The following is an 18053-nucleotide window of genomic DNA, read 5'->3' as shown; positions in this document are numbered from 1 at the left end:
TTACATGTTGCATTTTTTAGTTGTCCCTTACGGGCCCTGGACATACATACATACATATATACTTCTCATAATCCCATCTTCCAATTCTTCAATCCATTCCCTTTCTCAGTACCAAGTTCTTTCTCTAGTCATTTGGTTTCTGCTTCTAAAAAGTGTTTACACCTAGACTTTATGGAGGTGCTATTGGGACTGTGGCAAAAGGAAGAACAAACACAAATAGAGGAAATGAAGTCCAAATCTTTCCTCGTGCCCCCCTGGAAAGGGGAAGAAAAGAGATTACTTTGAATTTAAGAATCCAGGCCAGTGTCAGCAAAAGTAAATGCTTGGTGCTTCAGGGTCCTGGCTGGCTTCCCCTGTCTGATCCTGAGCTGTCTATGTGATGGCTCAGCTCAGTGACGCCCAGTGGTTGGTGAGGGTCCTGGTTTTCAAGAGCAGTTGTAAAGGTGTTAATATGTAAAAGGCTTCTCATCTTTGAAGTTAATTTTCTTACCAATACAAATCTATTCAAATTCAATAAATGTCACTAAGGCACTGTGTAAGACACTGTGCTAGAGGTGCAAAGATGAAAAAAATACTGACCTTGCCATCAGGGAGCTTATAGGCTAGTGTACCTGGGATGTGGCATGGACACAACTAGGTAAGATATTAAGTCATGTGCAATAGAGACCAAAAGCAAAATCCATACCAAGTGCTCCAGGAAAAAATGATGACATTGTGACCTTTTAATTGGGAGAATCCAAAGTGGCATCTGAACTGAGCCTTGGAGGAAGGTAAAGATTCCTACAGACATCAAGGTATAGAGGCAGCAAGGAAGGACTAGAAGAGATTAGGAACAGCTGGTACTCCCTTTGGGCTGGAATGTAGTTTGTGTACATACACATGCAGTGTCCCCTAGAAGTGACCATAACCCCCCGGAGAGTGACTTTATATTCCTGACCTGGTAGAGAACAGGTAGCTAAGCACAACTGCAATGTGACTGGGAGTAATCAAGGACCTCTAGACTTGCATTTCTTTATCTATAAAAGGAAGAGGGCGCCTGTCTTTCTTACCTCTCAAAATGAAATCATTTTGGAGCACTTTATTTTCTTTTTCTGATATAGGTTATATATGTGCAATAACATTAAACCTATTTCTGCATTAGTCATGTTATAAGAGAAGAATCAGAACAAAAAGGAAAAACCTCAAAAAAGAGAAACAACAGCACCAAAAACAAAAGAAATAGTATGGTCCAATCAGCATCTATATTCCACAGTTCCTTTTTTTTTCTGGATTTGGAGAGCCTTTTCCATCATGAGTCCTTTGGAACTTTCTTGTACCATTGAATTGGTGAGAAGAATCTAGTCTATCACAGTTGATCAACACATAATGTTGATGATACTGTGTACAATGTTCTCCTGGTTCTGCTCATCTCACTCATCATCAGTTCATGCAAGTCCTTCCAGGTTTCTCTGAAATCCACCTGCTCATTGTTTCTTACAGCACAATAGAATTCCATTACATTCATATGCCACAACTTGTTCAGCCATTCCCCAATTGATGGGCATCCCCATAATTTCCAATTCCTTGCTACCACAAAAAGAGCAGCTATATTTTTGTACATGTGGGTCCTTTTCCCTTTTTTATGATCTCTTTGGGGGAAAGACCCAAAAGTGGTATTGCTGGGTCAAAGGGTATACACAGCTTTATAGCCCTTTGGGCATAATTCCAAATTGCTGTCCAGAATGGTTGGATCAGTTCACAGCTCCACCAGCAATGCATTAGTGTTCCAATTTTTCCACAGCTTCTCCAAGATTGATTATTTTCCTTTTTTGTCATATTAGCCAATCTGATAGGTGTTGGGTGGTACCCCAAAGTTGTTTTAATTTGCATCTCTAATCAGTAGTGATTTAGAGCATTTTTTCATATGGTAAAGATAGCTTTGATTTCTTCATCAGAAAACTGCCTGTTTATATCCCTTGACCATTTCTCAATTGGGGAAATCAGACATCCATTTTGCATTTCATAATATTCTCTATCTCTTGTTTGGTCATAAACTGTTCTCCTTTCCAAAGATCTGAAAGGTAAACTATTCCTTCCTGTATTCTGGAGCACTTTATGACCAAGCATTGGGGTCAGCCTAGTCTTTGTCTGCCATTATAAATATTTACAGGCCAGTGGGTTTGATGCTTTGATTATGAGGTTGGCCTCCTTGCTCATGACATTGCTGCTTGGTGCTTCAGGGTCCTGGCTGGCTTCCCCTGTCTGATCCTGACATTGGAGTCTTCTTGGGGGCTGGGATGTTGGCTCCAGATCAGAAGCAGGTTGCTGTTGCTACTCCCTAACCTGGCGACACTCATTTCCTCTTCCAGAATATGCGGAATTTTTGCACTGTAAGTCCAAGAAATTTACGGACTTTGATGAAGTTCGCCAAGAGATTGAAGCGGAGACCGACAGGGTCACGGGGACCAATAAAGGCATTTCTCCTATCCCCATTAACTTGCGAGTCTATTCACCACATGGTAAGCAACATATGACATAATCATTTGTTCATTGTGAATATTAGAAGTTGACATTTGAGCTTTTCTTCAAATTATACTATTTTCAGGGTGATAACTCTTGAAGATACCAAGACCACATAGCAAGTGACCTTTTGCTTCTCCTTTCACCTGCCCTTATTCTTTTGGGACATTTGACAATAACCTTTTAAAAATCAGATTAATTGATTAGCCAATGAGAGTATAAATGATAAAATCCTGAGGCAGGAAACATCTCCTGGTGTAGTAAGCCTCTTTCCAGGAATTGCGAGCAGTGTACAGATATTGTCAGGCAAGTGACTAGGTGAATTGTTGATGAGCTATCAATGTTATGTCTCTTCCAGGCTTTGAGGCTGACTTTCCTTCAACTTTGATTTTTCCTTCTAGTGTTGAATCTCACCTTAATTGACCTTCCAGGCATCACCAAGGTACCTGTTGGTGATCAGCCTATGGATATTGAGTACCAGATCAGGGACATGATCCTGCAGTTCATTAGCAAAGAGAGTAGCTTGATTCTTGCAGTCACACCAGCCAACATGGATCTAGCAAATTCAGATGCCCTCAAGATGGCCAAGGAAGTTGATCCCCAAGGTAAGTCCTGGAACTTCCAGGTACCAGCCAGGAATATCTGTGAACTTAGAAGGGAAGGAAGAAGGGAACAAGCACTTATATAGGGAATGTTAGGAGCCAGGCATAGTATTAAGCGATTTATAAATATTCTCTCAATGGACAAAATTGGTTCTAAATCCCTGGATTTCCTGTCATTATCTGAAATAGTTTGAGAAGGATCATTGGTCCAGGCTGTGCTTCTAGAAAAAGACTTAAGTTGTGGATTTTAACTATCTGCTGATAATTGATACAAAGACCCTCTCCAGGAATAAGCCTCTCATCATTTGTTCTTCATTCTCAAAGAGGACTGTGACATCAGGGGTGATGTCAAGACTTGCACTTAATTGGATTTAATTGAGGCAGGACTATGCAAGGTCACTAGCCTCACTCTCTCCTCCAGAGCCATCTGGGGCCGGTAGCAAGATAGATATCAAGACAACTGGCAGTGGACCCGGATGTTTGAGGCAATCAAGTTAAGTGACTTGCCAAGGGTCACACAGCTAGTAGTGTCAAGTGTCTGAGGCTTGCTTTGAACTCCAGTCCTTCTGACTCCAAGGCCAGTGCTCTATCTACTTTGCCACCTAACAGTCCAGCAGGGCTATGCCTCTACAGTAACTTGAAGCACATACTCAAGGCTTGACTGTTGTTTCTACACCTGTGCCTTGATGATCTCTCAGCTTCTGTTCTCCATTAATTGAATGTCTGTCCAGCAGATGACTGGCTGCAATGGGCAAGATACTTGTTACTGGACAATTTCCTTGTTTCAGGATGAGATTAACACTAAGGCTCAGGGAGGAAGGGGTGAGATTCTGACTAATGCATAGTCGTGAATAATTGTCTTGAGAGCACAGTGGGGCAAGAGTTGACTCGTAACAATAATCTCCTACAAAGTGTTGTAGATTAAGGCTGTGCAGGAACCTTCGGATAATGGCATATGTGCCTGCTTGTCACACCCTTGCTCAGTAGGGTCGGCATTCTGCAGGTTTCTCCACACTGTCTCATGAGAGAATGCTCCTGGCGATTCCCTTAGGATGTTCCTTTATATGTCTTACCTTGTGACTTTTTCAGGCTTGCGGACAATTGGTGTTATAACCAAGCTTGACCTAATGGATGAAGGCACAGATGCCAGAGATGTACTTGAGAACAAATTGCTCCCCTTGAGAAGAGGTATGACTGTAATCCAAATTCTTTGGGAATTCCAGTGCTGAACAGCTTCCTCTGTGTGTTTGAGAGTCAAGATGGAGAGGAAATGCTGGGCAATGAGCAACGCCTTCCTGGGTTTTTATCAGTGCTCTCTTCCTTACCTCACTTTTGTTAGCCATAGACTTGTTGTTCAGCCCCCTATCCTTGCAGCCCTCAGATAAATGACGATAACGTCGTGTTGTAGAAAGAGCATGGAGCCACATTCTAAGTCCTCTAGGAGGGAAGTGGTGGATTGTGTCTTTGCATCTTTTCCAGGACCTAGTATGGTGTTCTACATATAGAAAAGACTGTTTTGTTGAGTAGATGAAGGAGACTTAATTCCGGTCCTAGATTTCCCACTGACTTGCTAGGTGGCCTTAAGCAAGTCATTTCCCTTCTCTCGATTGCCACATCTGTTAGCTCAGACTTGATCGACTTATTTCTAAGTCCTAAAGTTACAGTCATAAAATTATGTGACTCGAAGTCTAAAGATTTTCTTAATGATTCCTCCAAAAAGCTGAGGAATTGAGTCATATGCAGTAAATAGGGTTTGGCTGGCATCCTTCTGCAGAGGTTTCCCCCCACCTTCGAGTATCATCTTCTTAGCATCCAGATGAAAGGGTTGAGTGTCTTCTGAATTACCTTTTTGTTTAAAAAGTGCCAAGGGCTCAAGCACGTGGTCTCCCTGCAGGTTATATTGGTGTGGTAAATCGAAGCCAAAAGGATATTGACGGGAAGAAGGATATCCAAGCAGCCCTTGGGGCTGAGAGGAAGTTTTTCCTCTCTCACCCAGCATACCGACACATGGCAGACCGAATGGGCACCCTCCACCTACAGAGGACTCTGAACCAGGTATAAGATAACTCCTAAAGAGTTTTGTTTTGTTTTGTTTCCCCACCCCTGCGAACTGTAGGGTAGGCCTTCCTGAAGGCTTATTAGAGGAATTGTTGACCTCTTCTCTAACCTTAGAGTTGGCATTTTATTAGTGTTGATGTTCTGTGATCCCTTGAATATCAGTCTACCAATGTTCAGAGAGTCAAGGACATTGCTGGTCCCACAGCTCTGGAAGCCCTGAGTTCTTCCTGTTTGTGTGGGGGGGTTGGGGGGAGGTGGGTATGCACATGTACCTACAGGTGGTCATGGAGGGAGCAGAAGGTTTCAGGACTGGACAAGCTGGAATTAGGACAGAAACAGCCCTGCTCCTCAAAGACAGGGGAAGAAGGGAACAAAGACTCAATGGAAGTGGCTTCCAGCCCAGGAAATAAATAGAATGTTGCTGTATGGGGGAGAGGGAAGAGTTCACAAGACTGCATGAATTCAGAGACTTTTTGGTTGCCATGAAGTCCTAGAAGCGTTGTTAGGCCCAACAAGGGCCTGTCCCCTGAGTTGCTGCACTAAGAGGTGTCCAGGGGTTTGGGAGCTCTGGGGCATTGGGAATCCCAGCACCCTAGGAAGTCTTATGGGCTTAAATAGTTCCTGCTGTCATCCAAAATAGCAGGTTCCTTTGCCCTTCCTCCATTGGAAACGTGTTCTGGCTTAGGACTCGTAACTGGTTTGCCTAGAGCAGGAATTCAAAGCAGTGTTGAGGCTTTGTAATCTTTAGTAAGAGGTCTAATCCTGTGGTGGCTAATGCTGGTCTTACCTTTGACCCTTCTGATGTAGCAACTGACCAATCACATCCGAGAATCTCTGCCCGCACTGCGCAGCAAGCTCCAGAGCCAGCTGCTTTCCTTGGAGAAGGAGGTAGAAGAATACAAGAACTTCCGGCCTGATGATCCCACACGGAAAACCAAAGCCCTCCTGCAGTAAGTGTGTTTGCTCCCTGGCCTGGTGCATGACCTGGCATCTCAGGAGTAAGCCTTCTCTTTGTCTAGGGAGCTTTCTTCCCTTTTTTGCCCTGGGCAGCTAGGTGGCACAATAGATAGAGTACCAGAGCTGGAGTCAGGAAGACTCACGTTCCTGAGTTCAAATCTGGCCTCAGACACTAACTAGCTCTGTGACCTGTGTGCCTCAGTTTCCTCATTTGCAAAATTGAGCTAGAGAAATTGCAAACCACTCCATTTTCTTTACTAAGAAAAGCCCAAATGGGGTCACAAAAAAGTCATACATGACTGAACAACAACAATAAAAGATAACTTGCCTAAGTTTCTGGCCAGAGAGAAAGCTTTGGGGGCTGACACTGAATTGCTCTGAGCATTTAAAAGGAACATTTCATGTAGGAAGCTTCTAAATCCCAACTGGTACAATGGCTGCCTCTGCTTTCCCAGTTTGGAGAGTTTTGGGTTGGTGTGATTGGTAGCTGAAATTATCTGGTTAGCTATCATTTGGCACCTAGATTTTTGTGCCTCTAGGGAAGAGTGAAGAAGAGGGAAGAAGTCTTTTGAGTCAGACCTTAGAAACCCTACACTTGCAGTCGGTTTCAAGATGTCAATAGACTCAGAAGTGTGAATCTTTTCTAATTGTTAGTCACAAGGAAATACCTTTTTATCTTGATAATACTATTGCAAACCATGGAAAATAGGTCTGGGCTTTGTAATTGATGGGAGGTGCAAGTTAAGCTTTTAGTCTTTCTGGTAGACCTGGGAGAACTGGTCTTGTGCATGTTGACTATTCAACAACATGCAGCTTTTGAATCATCTCCATTTTCCATTTGGTTTCTAAACACAATTATGAGTATCATAGGGGTGTGCTTCTCAGTGATACCATTCCTTGTCTCTTTTATTTTGCTTCTGTATATTTAGATTCTCATTCCTCTAAGTCAAAACCGTTTCGAGTGCTCTGTTCAGAGTGTTGGATTAATATTAGCTTTTATATTTTTCTTGAAAGAAAAATTGTGTGCATCATCAGTTGCTTTATTGAGGGAACAGTTTCCTTGATCTTAGATAGCTTATTTGCTATCTGTGGTCACAGAACCAATGTTGAGTATTTCAAAACACCTTCTTTGGTTTTGCCATTTTAGAATGGTCCAGCAGTTTGGTGTGGACTTTGAAAAGAGAATCGAAGGCTCAGGAGACCAGGTGGACACATTGGAACTTTCTGGTGGTGCAAGGATTAACCGCATCTTTCACGAGAGGTTTCCGTTTGAGCTTGTGAAGGTGACATATTCTGTGCTTCTCTTCATCTTCTACCAGAGGACAGTCAGCCCTCCCCTCCAAGGGTCCATGGAGGACAGGCACTTACTAAATGATTTTGGAACTGATAAGAGACAGCAAGGCACGCCTTCATAATCATAAATAAACTCATATGTTGACTCTGCTTGGTTTTGAAGGGAGTCAAAATACTCTAGGGCTTGAAGATGGTTATTCTTCAGCACTAATAGCATTCAGATAGCCAACCATACATTTGAGGCTTTCTTATCAAGATACATATTGTAGGGAAGACTGACTCACTTCATTTGTTAAACTGTTGTGATTTTGTAGATACCTACCTCTGCATATTTTGTTTTTTTAGATGGAATTTGATGAGAAAGACTTGAGACGAGAAATTAGCTATGCAATTAAAAACATCCATGGAGTCAGGCAAGTATTAGGGGTGGGGGAGGAGGGTTCACTTCCTTCTGTCAACATGTTATTGTCTCAGCCTGGCCTCCGGAACCCCAGCCTCGGATATCGAGGATGGGAGGAGACCATGTTGGCCAGGGACTGACAGGTCTCAGGGACAGAGTCCAGGTCCTTGAATGGTGGGGTGAAGAGGGGCAGCAGTCTGGTGTGCTCTTCCCTAGTGTCTCCCAGAACAAGTCAGCTGCCCCTCAGTATTTTGACACTTGAGGGTAAACATTTGCATCTGTCTAATTTGAGGCCTGTAAGTAGCACATGACATAAATCACTACACTCTTCGTAGTTGTGATCACAAACACCACCCCTGCCTCTTCTCCCCAGTCTGGTTATGGTCATGATATAAAATGGGACTATGTCAGCCATGTGCCCTGGTAAGAGCCTTTGAAAAGAAGAGTATGAGGAGATGGATTGTCTGAAAGGGGCAAGAAGGGGTCCAGATCTGAAGGCAAGCCAGCATGAGAGAGAGATGAATTTCATGTCGTCACACTGAATGTTGCCAAGAAAGAGTAGACTTCTGTTGCCAACACTGGGAATTCCTAAATAACGGGAGTGGGCCTATGACTTAATTGTATGATTATTGCTATTCAGTTAACCAAACAGTTGCCATTAATGTTGTTGATTGTTTTTTGTTTTTCTTTGATTATTTCCCTCACCCTTGCTCTTGTGGTTGGACGTGCGTAGGACGGGGCTCTTTACCCCCGACTTGGCATTCGAGGCCATTGTGAAAAAGCAGGTGGTGAAGCTGAAAGAGCCTTGTCTGAAATGTGTCGACCTGGTTATTCAGGAGTTAATCAATACAGTTAGGCAGTGTACCAGTAAGGTATTGAGCCCTCCCTGAGGGTTGTGGAGAAGGGAGCCCTGGGGGGGTGGGTGGCATCAGGATCGCAGTGCCCTGCCCACTCTGGCTGGTCCAGGAGGGCATTGTCTTCCTAGCCAGAGACCAGGTAAGGAACTCTGGACTGTGGAGTGTAAGCCTATATGATATATGCCTCCTCTCCCCACCAGTCTTCATTGAAGTCACCGGTGTCTTTCTAGAGACTCTCGAGTGAATGGGGAAGCAGGAGCTAGAACAGGAAGAATGCCAAGCAGGCCTCAAGAGCTGGCCAGCCAAGGGGGCAGATAACTCTGGGATCCTGATGCCCAACATAGCATGTGTCTTGACTGATTTTAAATGCTGCTTTGCTACACCCTGGGAAGCAGAAAAGAAAATTACAGTGTGCCCCTTCTGGAGCCTGAGACTCCCAACCATCTATTCCTCGTGGTTTTTTTCTTTTTTGGAAAAAAAAATAACCCCATGATACAATGTTTTGCATGAACCCACTGCTGCAGAGCCAGTGTGCTTCCTTTGCTGCACCTTGCAGGGTGCTGAGAAGCCCTGGAGAGCGACAGAATGATGAAGTGGGCATGTGGGTAACTGGCCAGTCAGACCTGGCACCACCACATGGTGCCCAGGGCTGCTTTGCCAGTGATCTCCCGGTCTGCAGCGTGCCTCCTGCTGTTCTCCAGTCAAGGGCAGTGCTCTGCAGAGAGAACTTGGCTCCCCTAAACAGAGGGAAGTTGAAGTACATCGCCAAAAGTCAGTGTGATTGGCACAGTCAGTTCCTACACTTGGCAGGAAATGCCTAGCTCCCCCACCTTGACAGTACCTGCTTCCCAGAGTGACCTGCTTCAGCTGAGCTGTGCAAATGCTTTCCAGGGGTGCGTGTGTGTGTGTGTGTGCGCGCGCGCGCGTGTGTGTGTGTGTGTGTGTGTGTGTGTGTGTGTGTAGGAATTCTGGGGCTATCTTTAAGAGTCAGGAGGTTTTGCTTATGCTGCAGTTCCTGATCTGTGTCATTTTTAAAAGCCTGCATTTGCTTTCCAAGCTTCTTCAGTCAAACCCGGTAGGGTTGGAAGTAGATTTCCAGAGGCTACAACATGTATTTGAAAATTCAGGACACCCAATGCATTGGGTATAAGGTGATGAAAACCATGCACTATTGACAAGTCCAACTAAAAGCCCCTTGAAATGGCTCTCCTTCCGAAGCAGCTTCCCAGGGCAAATGCCAAGGCTTTTACTATGCCTCTTACTAACTGGTTGCCTCTCTCCTTTTCTTCCCTCTCTCTGTCTTTTTGTTACTGTGTGTGTTTGGTCTGCAATGCCTTTTGGGGTCTCGTCTTTCTGCCTCCCTCTCGTGCTCTGCATGACGCAGGACGGGTCTCTTCACCCCCGACATGGCCTTTGAAGCCATTGTGAAAAAACAGATTGTAAAGCTCAAAGAGCCGAGTTTGAAGTGTGTTGATCTGGTGGTCTCAGAGCTGGCCACCGTCATTAAAAAGTGTGCTGAGAAGGTAATGGGCTCAATTTTTTTTCCATCTGTTAGTCTAACCTGAGCATCTGGAAAATACTGGCTCCACAGGACCTGCCTGATTCATTAATTCATGTTCTTTTCAAAATTGAAACAAGTTTGGTGGCATTCATTATTTCTGGCCCATGCCACAGCTTTACCTGTTAACTTGTCATCCGTGGACAGTCCCCAAAAATAAAGTTGGAGGTCCTGCTGAGACGTATGACATGGGTGCTCTCTTGAACCACTGCCCAGGAGACCAAAATGTTCATGAAATGGCTTTGGCCCCAGAGCTTCAGGGCATGGGGGACAGCTGTTCATCTCATTGGCCTTATTGCTGCTTCATGTTAGTCTGTGCTGTAATCCAGCCATGGGGGGCGGAAATGGGAGAAGGGACATCAGTGACATTTGATTGGTAAACACACTTCACCTGCTTGGAATGAAATCTTTTCATCTTTGATTCTCTTTTTAAAAAATTTTTAATCTCTTTAATTCTCTTGCCAACTCAAGCTGCCCATATTTGTCGTTTTAATGAGTGTTTGTTGGTGACAAAATTGGGGATCAATGAAGTCCTTTCATGTCTTCTTGGCTCTCCCTGGCTTTCTGCTTTCTTCATGTAAATTGTTGTGGGGTTTGTGCGATGTGGAGCTATCTGACATGCCCCTTTCCTCCCCCACAGCTTGGCTCCTATCCCAGGTTACGAGAAGAAACAGAAAGAATTGTCACCACTTACATCAGGGAGAGAGAAGGGAGAACAAAGGACCAGGTGTGTTTGAAGAGTCTAGGACAGTATGTGTGTTCTGCAGACACTTACTGGATACTGCTAACTAAGCACTGGGCTACCTTAATGGCAGACTTCATGTGATTGATGCCACACACGAACCTCCAGTTTGCAAAGGTGGTCTGCAGCTCTTTTTAGGGTGCCCATTATCGTGTGTGTTCAGTGAAACAGAGGGATGCACTGAGAGCCTGGAGGTACCAGGCAGAAGAAGCCTGCCCTGCTGGCCTTTTGCCTGAGGTAGAAAATAGTTATAGAGCCCCCTCTACTGGTCGACTTAGGGAGTATGCTCAAAAGCCCTAAATGTGTGTTTAGACCTTTGGTTTGGAGGCAGTTCATAGTAGGGCTTTTTTTTTTTTCCATGAGTAGCAAACATACTTTCATTTTTCAGATCCTTCTTCTGATCGACATTGAGCTGTCTTACATCAACACAAATCATGAGGACTTCATTGGCTTTGCAAAGTATGTATATTCTACTTGCAGCTTCTTGGATTTGGGAGCCCTGCCATCGGATAGGGCTGCGGTCTTAGAGGGGGCCCTTCTAGAGGGTAGCAAGGCTCCAGGTGATGCTGGCTCACAAAGGTGGGAGGGGCTGAGGAGCATTTCTGGAGGAAGACTTGTTCTGAATTTTGAGGTATACTTCTATCAGAGATGTTTTGGAGGGGATGGGGGGAGCAGATAAAGTTTCTCTGCATATCTTGCTTTAAATAGGATAATACCAAGAATCGGGCAAATTTCTCTAATGACAGTGAATTCAGAGAGTGATATAATGATTCAGATGAATGTAGCAAGGAATGATAATACTTCAAAATTCATCCCTTCTCCTTTACCCTAATTGAAGTGACACTGGCATTCCCTTCTAGCATAGGAAAAATTACCTTAACCAGGTGTGTATTGTAAGACCCGGGTTGATAGTGGTGACTGTCACATTCAAGGAATCAAAAGAAACTGAGGCTAACTCTTCGTGGGGGTCACTGGGGCCTCATCAGCCCCTCCCTATTAAATGGGCCCAACCAGCCCATGCTTAGTATTCTAAGAAAGTTGGGTTCCTTTTAGTTTGGGAGAACCCTGCCTTAGGTTGGCTGTGAGGTTGCCTTACTGCTAAGGAGCAATTCGTTTTCCTCTGCACAGCCTGGTCTTTTCTCAAACTTCAGAAGGAGGTGGTCTTAGGAAAAGTCTTTGTGGGTATGCTCTACCCAAGAGTCTTCTCAGCAGGCGGTGAAGAAAAGAGCAATGGCTTTTCCAGATCTTCCTCTGCCTTAGGCCCCTTCAGTGAGCCATGTCTGGTCACAGAGAATTCAGTCCCCTGTTGTGCCCTGTCATTCAGCACCCTCAGCTTGGCTTAGCAGACCCCCATGGAGGTTCCATGCATCTCTGTCTCAGTGTCCATCTTGTGGAGTTGAAAGCCCTGGGTCTCTTTCCCCTCCTGATGCTCACTTTGTTTCTGCTTTTCACACTTCATCCACAGTTCCTCCTTCTCACCATCTCTCCTGTTTTTCCTTTGATCACTTCATTCTTTCCTCTGGACTCCTTGGCCTTCCTCCCAATAACCCCAGCTGTTACTATACTGAGCAGCTTGTGACAGGGTGGGTATCTGCCTGCTGTGGATGCTGTTTCAGTAGTGTGTTAGTGGGGCCCTGGGCTAGAGCTGCTTGGACAAAGGTGGTGCTAAGTCCCAGGGCAATAGGCCTTGCTTAGGGAACCACTCCAATCCTGACTGGCTTTCAGACTGAAAAAGTCGTAAGAATGCTCCCTGGGTCATGCTGTTGTGAAAGCCAGCTCCTGAGTGCTCTGGTCTGGGTTTGCATTCTGATCCAAGGCTTTTTCATTCATCAAGCTCCCTTGGCCACCACGCTGTGTGAGGCCTGCCCATTGTGGTTACATTGACATTGCCCTGTCCTCTAAGAATTTGCCATTTAAAACAGCCAGCTTCTGCATAGAGACCAGTCTTCAAACAGAGCCCTGAGTTGAGCTCTCCTCCTCTCTTTCTTGCTTTGAGTCTGAAAGCAAAGTTGGTGGCTGTTCTTCCTTTTCCTTGAAATAGCCATTACTCTCCTATCTCAGGTAAGTGGAGCATTTATTGGCAACAGTTCCTCTTGCCGCCAGCCTGGTCTGGCATCTGTTTTGTTTTAAGTGAGGCAATTGGGGTTAAGTGACTTGCCCAGGGTCACACAGCCAGTAAGTGTTAAGTGTCTGAGGTCGGATTTGAACTCAGGTACTCCTGACTCCAGGACCAGTGCTCTATCCACTGTGCCACCTAGCTGGCCCTTGGTCTGGCATCTGAAATCTCATGTCAGGGTGCCCCATCATCGCCTTAGAAGGGACAGCTGCAGGGCTCACGTTGCTCAGTCTCTGGGCCTGGCAACTGAAGGGAGCAAGAAGAGGACGTGTGAAGAGACCTTCCACTGCTCTGCCTGCCGACAAAGCTGCCAGTGAGGCAGCATCCAACTTAGACAAAACTTTTCCTGAGTCCCCCAAGGAGTAAATGGCTTTGTCTAGAAGTGGAGTTAGAGCAGGCTTCCTCACCTTTTGTGTGTCCTTGCACCCCTTGAGGAAGAAGCCTTAGAATCTCTTCTCATAGTCATGTTTCTAAACAAATGAAGTAAACTACATAGCATCACAAAGAAAACCAATTGCACTGAAACCCGACTCTTAAAATATATATTTTTAAACCGTCCCTGCCCCCAGGCTAAGAATCCCTTGGCTTAAAGGTTTGCATTCGTCTAGATCAGCCACAACCATGCTGGAGCTGGTTTCTTGGGTTGTTTTATGCGGTTCATTGTGTGGGTAGCCTTCTGTGGCTCTCCATAGAGGAGTAGTCGCTCTCCTGAGGGAGAACCTTCATGCTAGTGTCTCCAGTTCTGCTAGCTGTTCTCTCTCTTCGGCCCATTTCATTTCAGCCAACGTTGATTTACCTTCTCTCTGTGCAGCTGGTCACTGGCCTCCTCCCTCACTGCCCAGCTGCATAAGCCTTGTGTTGTGCTTTGGTTTCAGTGCCCAGCAGAGAAGCACTCAGCTGAACAAGAAAAGGGCTGTTCCAAACCAGGTACGCGGTGCATGCCCCTGTTCTTTTGGGATTTGTTTCTGGGCTTGGAGGAGAATGGGGAAAGCTGCCTTAGGGGCCAAGGGGGAGGTGAATCAGCTCTGGTGTGAATGGTTTCCTCAAGCCCTCAGGGCTTCACACGTCTTATCAGGAGCTGCTGTCTGATTAGGATTCCCCACCCTTTGGATTCTGACTTCTCCTTGTGTTTTGACATCATTCAAAACCTTTTCAAGCGCCTGAATCTAAATTTGACAGTAGTCACTACTGGGCTGTCTTATCAGAGCTGCTGTCTCTCTGCCTCGGAAGGCACATCCTCTGGGAGATCCAGCAGCTGTCCTGAGAGTAAAGAGAGCAGTGCTATACTAGTATTCCAGCCCAGCCTTTGGGGAATGGAAGGAAAGCATTCCCCAGGGAAATGAGGCCTAGAGGGGAGTCCTGGTGCTTTTCAGGAAAAAAACACTGCCTTCACATGGTCTTTGCAGAGGTCCCATCTCTCATGGGAGAGGCCAAAGGGACTACTCTTCATTTAGCTTGCATGACTGAAGCCCCGGATTGGAAAATGTAACCTTTGCATGAATTTTATGCTTGCTTTAGGTAATACATATGTTATTGCTTTTTTGTTTGGAAAGATTATAATGAATTAAACATTAACACTGTGAATATAATTAATAGCATGTCATTTTTTTTCTTTTGCTATTTTTCTGCTCTTCCTTTTCTACCATTTTTTGTGCTTCCTGCCCTTCCTCTATTACCTTGCTTCCCTCTTTCTGCTTTTCCTTTATTTACCCTACAACCCTAACTTTGTGATCCTAAAGGGTGAGATCCTGGTAAGTACCTACATAGTGTGTTAGTTAACCTTAGACAGATCTAGTGATGGAGACCTACTTCCAAAATATGACCCCGAAGAAACTGGGTTTTCGTTGACTCGGGTTTGAGTACACTTAGTACTTTGAAGGTAAGAGCCTGTCCTCTTTCAGGTGAGATACAGGTTCATCCACCAAATTTATGGAGCCCTGTGATCACATGGATCATGCCAAGTTCTATCAGGCTTGGCTCTTTTCTCAAGGTGCTTATAGTCTCTGTAGGACAAAAGAAATGACTTGAGTGAGTGAGTCTGGAAAACTTATCAAGGGCTATAAATGCAAGGCTTTGTTTGATACCAGAACCTGCCCTCCTCATCCCAATAGTATGACTGGCATGGTTTCTTGGCTTCGTTTGGAACAGTGTGTTCCATATTTTTTGGAAAAGCCAGCCCCCTGGCAGGGTTCATCCTTGTTAGCTGGTCATTGCCTCCAAGAAGTCTCCTAGACCCATTCTTGGAGCCCTTCCCAAAGCCTTGAAAATGGGCTTTTCTCCCTACTGCCCTGCAAGCACCTGCCCCCCCAACCTTTCCCCTTTTGTGTTCATCAAAGCATGAAAAAGCAGCCGAGAAAATAACCGAAACAGAATCAGATTTCTAAAGGGGGATTCCTGTTGCTCATGTCCATAAAACTCAGTCTGTTTCTTCTTGCTGTAACTTCATGTGCTCCTACTTCTTCAGCTTCCCTCCCACTTAGATAGGATGACAGTGGATTTCTGACCTGCTGGGCTGTTTGGCAGGGGCTCCAAAGACCTTCCTGCTAAGTGTACTCAGTCCCGAAAACCCAAGGTACCAGTTTCTCTCTGAATGATGGATGGGGTGAGCTCTGGAGACAGTGTTACATTTTCCCAGTGGGAAGGCTAACAAGTGTGCAGAAACAAGGGTGAGAAGTCTTCTTTGACTGAGCAAGAAAATGGAAACAGCTGAAGTATGATCCTAGAAGGCGAGCAGGGCTGGAGAAACCACTATCCTTAAAGGACTCTTTTCTTTATAGCATCAGTAGTCCCTGGTCCCTTCCTGCCCCATCTCTCCTTAAGCAGCATGAAGTCAGGCCACTGCTGGAAGAGCTTTCCCCCCCCCCCTTTAAAGCACAAGTTCCTAGTTTCCCTTATACTACGGAGATTTTAAGTGATTTCCATTTTCCTGTCAGTTCAAATATGTTTCCTTCCACTCCCCAAGACCCTGTTTCTTTGAGGGAGAAGGAAATACTTCTCATCTCTGTTTCCCAGAGTACCTTGGCTTTATTAGAACAAGGTCTCCATCACTGCTTGGGAGGCTAAGGATGTGGAAGTGCTGCCTTGTGGTGATGGGAAGCTGCTGAGCCCTGACAGTTGTACTAAGATTGGTGTGAGCTGGGCTACTCCAGGCCAGGAAGACAAAATCAGCATTCAGGAAGAGAGTTCCAAGATTTAGGCCCCCTTCCTTGAGTCCCCTGCCCCTCCCAGTTGAACAGCTCTCCCCGATGGCACTTTTTTGCAGGTAAGGCATTGGTCCATCAAAATTGTCTGCTTCTCTGCCATGTCTCATTCCCTTGTTAAATGTCACGTGGCCATTCTGTCTCTCATGACAATACTTCAGGGGCTCCACACCAGCCACATGGACCCGTGACAACTCTCTTTAGGACCCTAACTGCACAGCAGACTTTCAGCTTTGGGTCGTCGGGTTGAGTAAGCTACAACCTTGGACCTGAATTTCCAGAGGAGTCTGCCATTCCTGTCTCCTCTGTACCTAGACCCCAGGACACATATCCAGCTGCATTCTGGTTTTGCTGCTTTTCCTGTCCTGTCTCTAGCTTCCTGCTTCCCCCTGTCAAGATTGAATTGAATTATCTGCAGAATTTTCATATACAAATTTGGCTTTAAAATGAACTGGACTAAAGAGCCACTTTATGCCCTTAAATTGCATACCCAACCTCCAAGAAAAAATGAGTCATTCAGTTCTCGACTGGCCTTTTGCCATCTAATTGGTCAGGGCTCCTTGCTTCTATTCAGCAGGTGCACTATAAAGTAAGATCTTCTAAATGTAACAGCCTGCAGTCAGCCATAGCTTCTACAGCCAAGTGATTTTTGTCTCTAACTCTGTGTTGTCTCCTACATGGGCAGCTGCCTGGATAGCTTGAAAATTCTTGGGTGGGATGGGAAGCTTTGGTCTGTGATTGCTATGAGGGGATACATGTGGCCGTAGTCCTGACCAGCATCCTCAAGTCCTGTGACCCAGTTGCTGTGTGGACAAAACCATGATGTTCCAGCCTCTCACCAAGATATTTAGACTTGGCGTTGAATGACCGAGCCTGCAATATTTGGTTGTTTCCATCAAACTATCTGATCTTAGCAGGGGCAGAACCATTATTTCTCATGTGTTCTTAGCTCCCAGGCATCCACATTTCTCACCAGGATTACCCACCTTCTCGAAGACCATGAGTCTGTTCCAGCCTGGATATTGAGAAATGTGCCACATGCTGTCCAGTTGACTCCTGTGTATTTACTAACCTGTGTCTCGAGACTAGTGGCCACAGGGCACTTATGTGGGGTGACTGTGGGTGCTCTTCTCAATCCTTATACATGTTTCTGAAGCCCAAGTATGAGTCCAGAAATGTGTTGGAATTTCCTATTTGGGGAACATAACTGCCCATTTGAAAGTTTCCAAATTATTCCTCCACATGGATGGTATATACAGAAATCAGACAGAATAGATTCAAAGGTCTCTTCCTTCCATGGACAAAGCTGTCTATGACCACTGACAGGGGAAGAGAGGTAGGTGCAGTTGGTGCCTTATGGATGCAGGTTTCTGACTAGGCCACACACTATGGAGCCAGATATGGGCTAGGGCTGATGTCTGACCAAAGACTAGTTTGCTTCCTCCTTGTTTGATTTCCTTCCTCTCACCCCAGGGGATGAAGGGTATGTAATTCAGAGGTTTACTATCTCTGGGCTGGGATCCCTTGTGTCTTTGAGGAAGCAATTTCTCATTCTGAACCTGATCTGGCCATGCCTTGCCCAGGTTTTTGCAGAAAATTATGTCAGTGTATTGACTATTTGCCTTACTTTTGCCTGACAGTCCCTGGGAAAGGAAGAAGTTAGCACCTGCTCCCATGGCACCTGTGAAGTCTGACCTCATGCTATAGGAGTGGGTGACCAAAGCACTGACTTTATTCAAGGCCCAATGGGGCTAATGAGAAAGAATGCAAC

The 18053-nt window shown here is 45.3% G+C and overlaps 1 protein-coding gene across 15 annotated transcripts in view; it reads left to right on the top strand.

The window, feature by feature from the left end:
- DNM2 (dynamin 2) overlaps positions 1–18053 on the top strand; it is an 83877-nt gene that overhangs the window by 51719 nt on the left and 14105 nt on the right. For 3 of the 15 annotated variants that reach the window (XM_043964285.1, XM_043964239.1, XM_043964223.1), the window contains exons 3-15: positions 2349–2498; positions 2901–3104; positions 4191–4289; positions 4996–5156; positions 5967–6109; positions 7264–7399; positions 7755–7822; positions 8543–8681; positions 10865–10951; positions 11355–11425; positions 12520–12549; positions 13958–14009; positions 14822–14833. In XM_043964285.1, the coding sequence (XP_043820220.1) occupies positions 2349–2498; positions 2901–3104; positions 4191–4289; positions 4996–5156; positions 5967–6109; positions 7264–7399; positions 7755–7822; positions 8543–8681; positions 10865–10951; positions 11355–11425; positions 12520–12549; positions 13958–14009; positions 14822–14833 (1352 nt within the window). Of the gene's footprint in view, positions 1–2348; positions 2499–2900; positions 3105–4190; positions 4290–4995; positions 5157–5966; positions 6110–7263; positions 7400–7754; positions 7823–8542; positions 8682–10050; positions 10190–10864; positions 10952–11354; positions 11426–12519; positions 12550–13957; positions 14010–14821; positions 14834–18053 lie in introns of all 15 variants that reach the window. The other 12 variants (XM_043964321.1, XM_043964278.1, XM_043964261.1 and 9 more) reach the window with 6 other exon arrangements.

This window comes from Dromiciops gliroides, chromosome 1 (genome assembly GCF_019393635.1).
Source record: "Dromiciops gliroides isolate mDroGli1 chromosome 1, mDroGli1.pri, whole genome shotgun sequence".
In the NCBI taxonomy this organism is placed as follows: domain Eukaryota; kingdom Metazoa; phylum Chordata; class Mammalia; order Microbiotheria; family Microbiotheriidae; genus Dromiciops; species Dromiciops gliroides.
The sequence above is the reverse complement of the archived record's forward strand: the minus strand, read 5'-3'. Positions and strand labels throughout refer to the sequence as shown.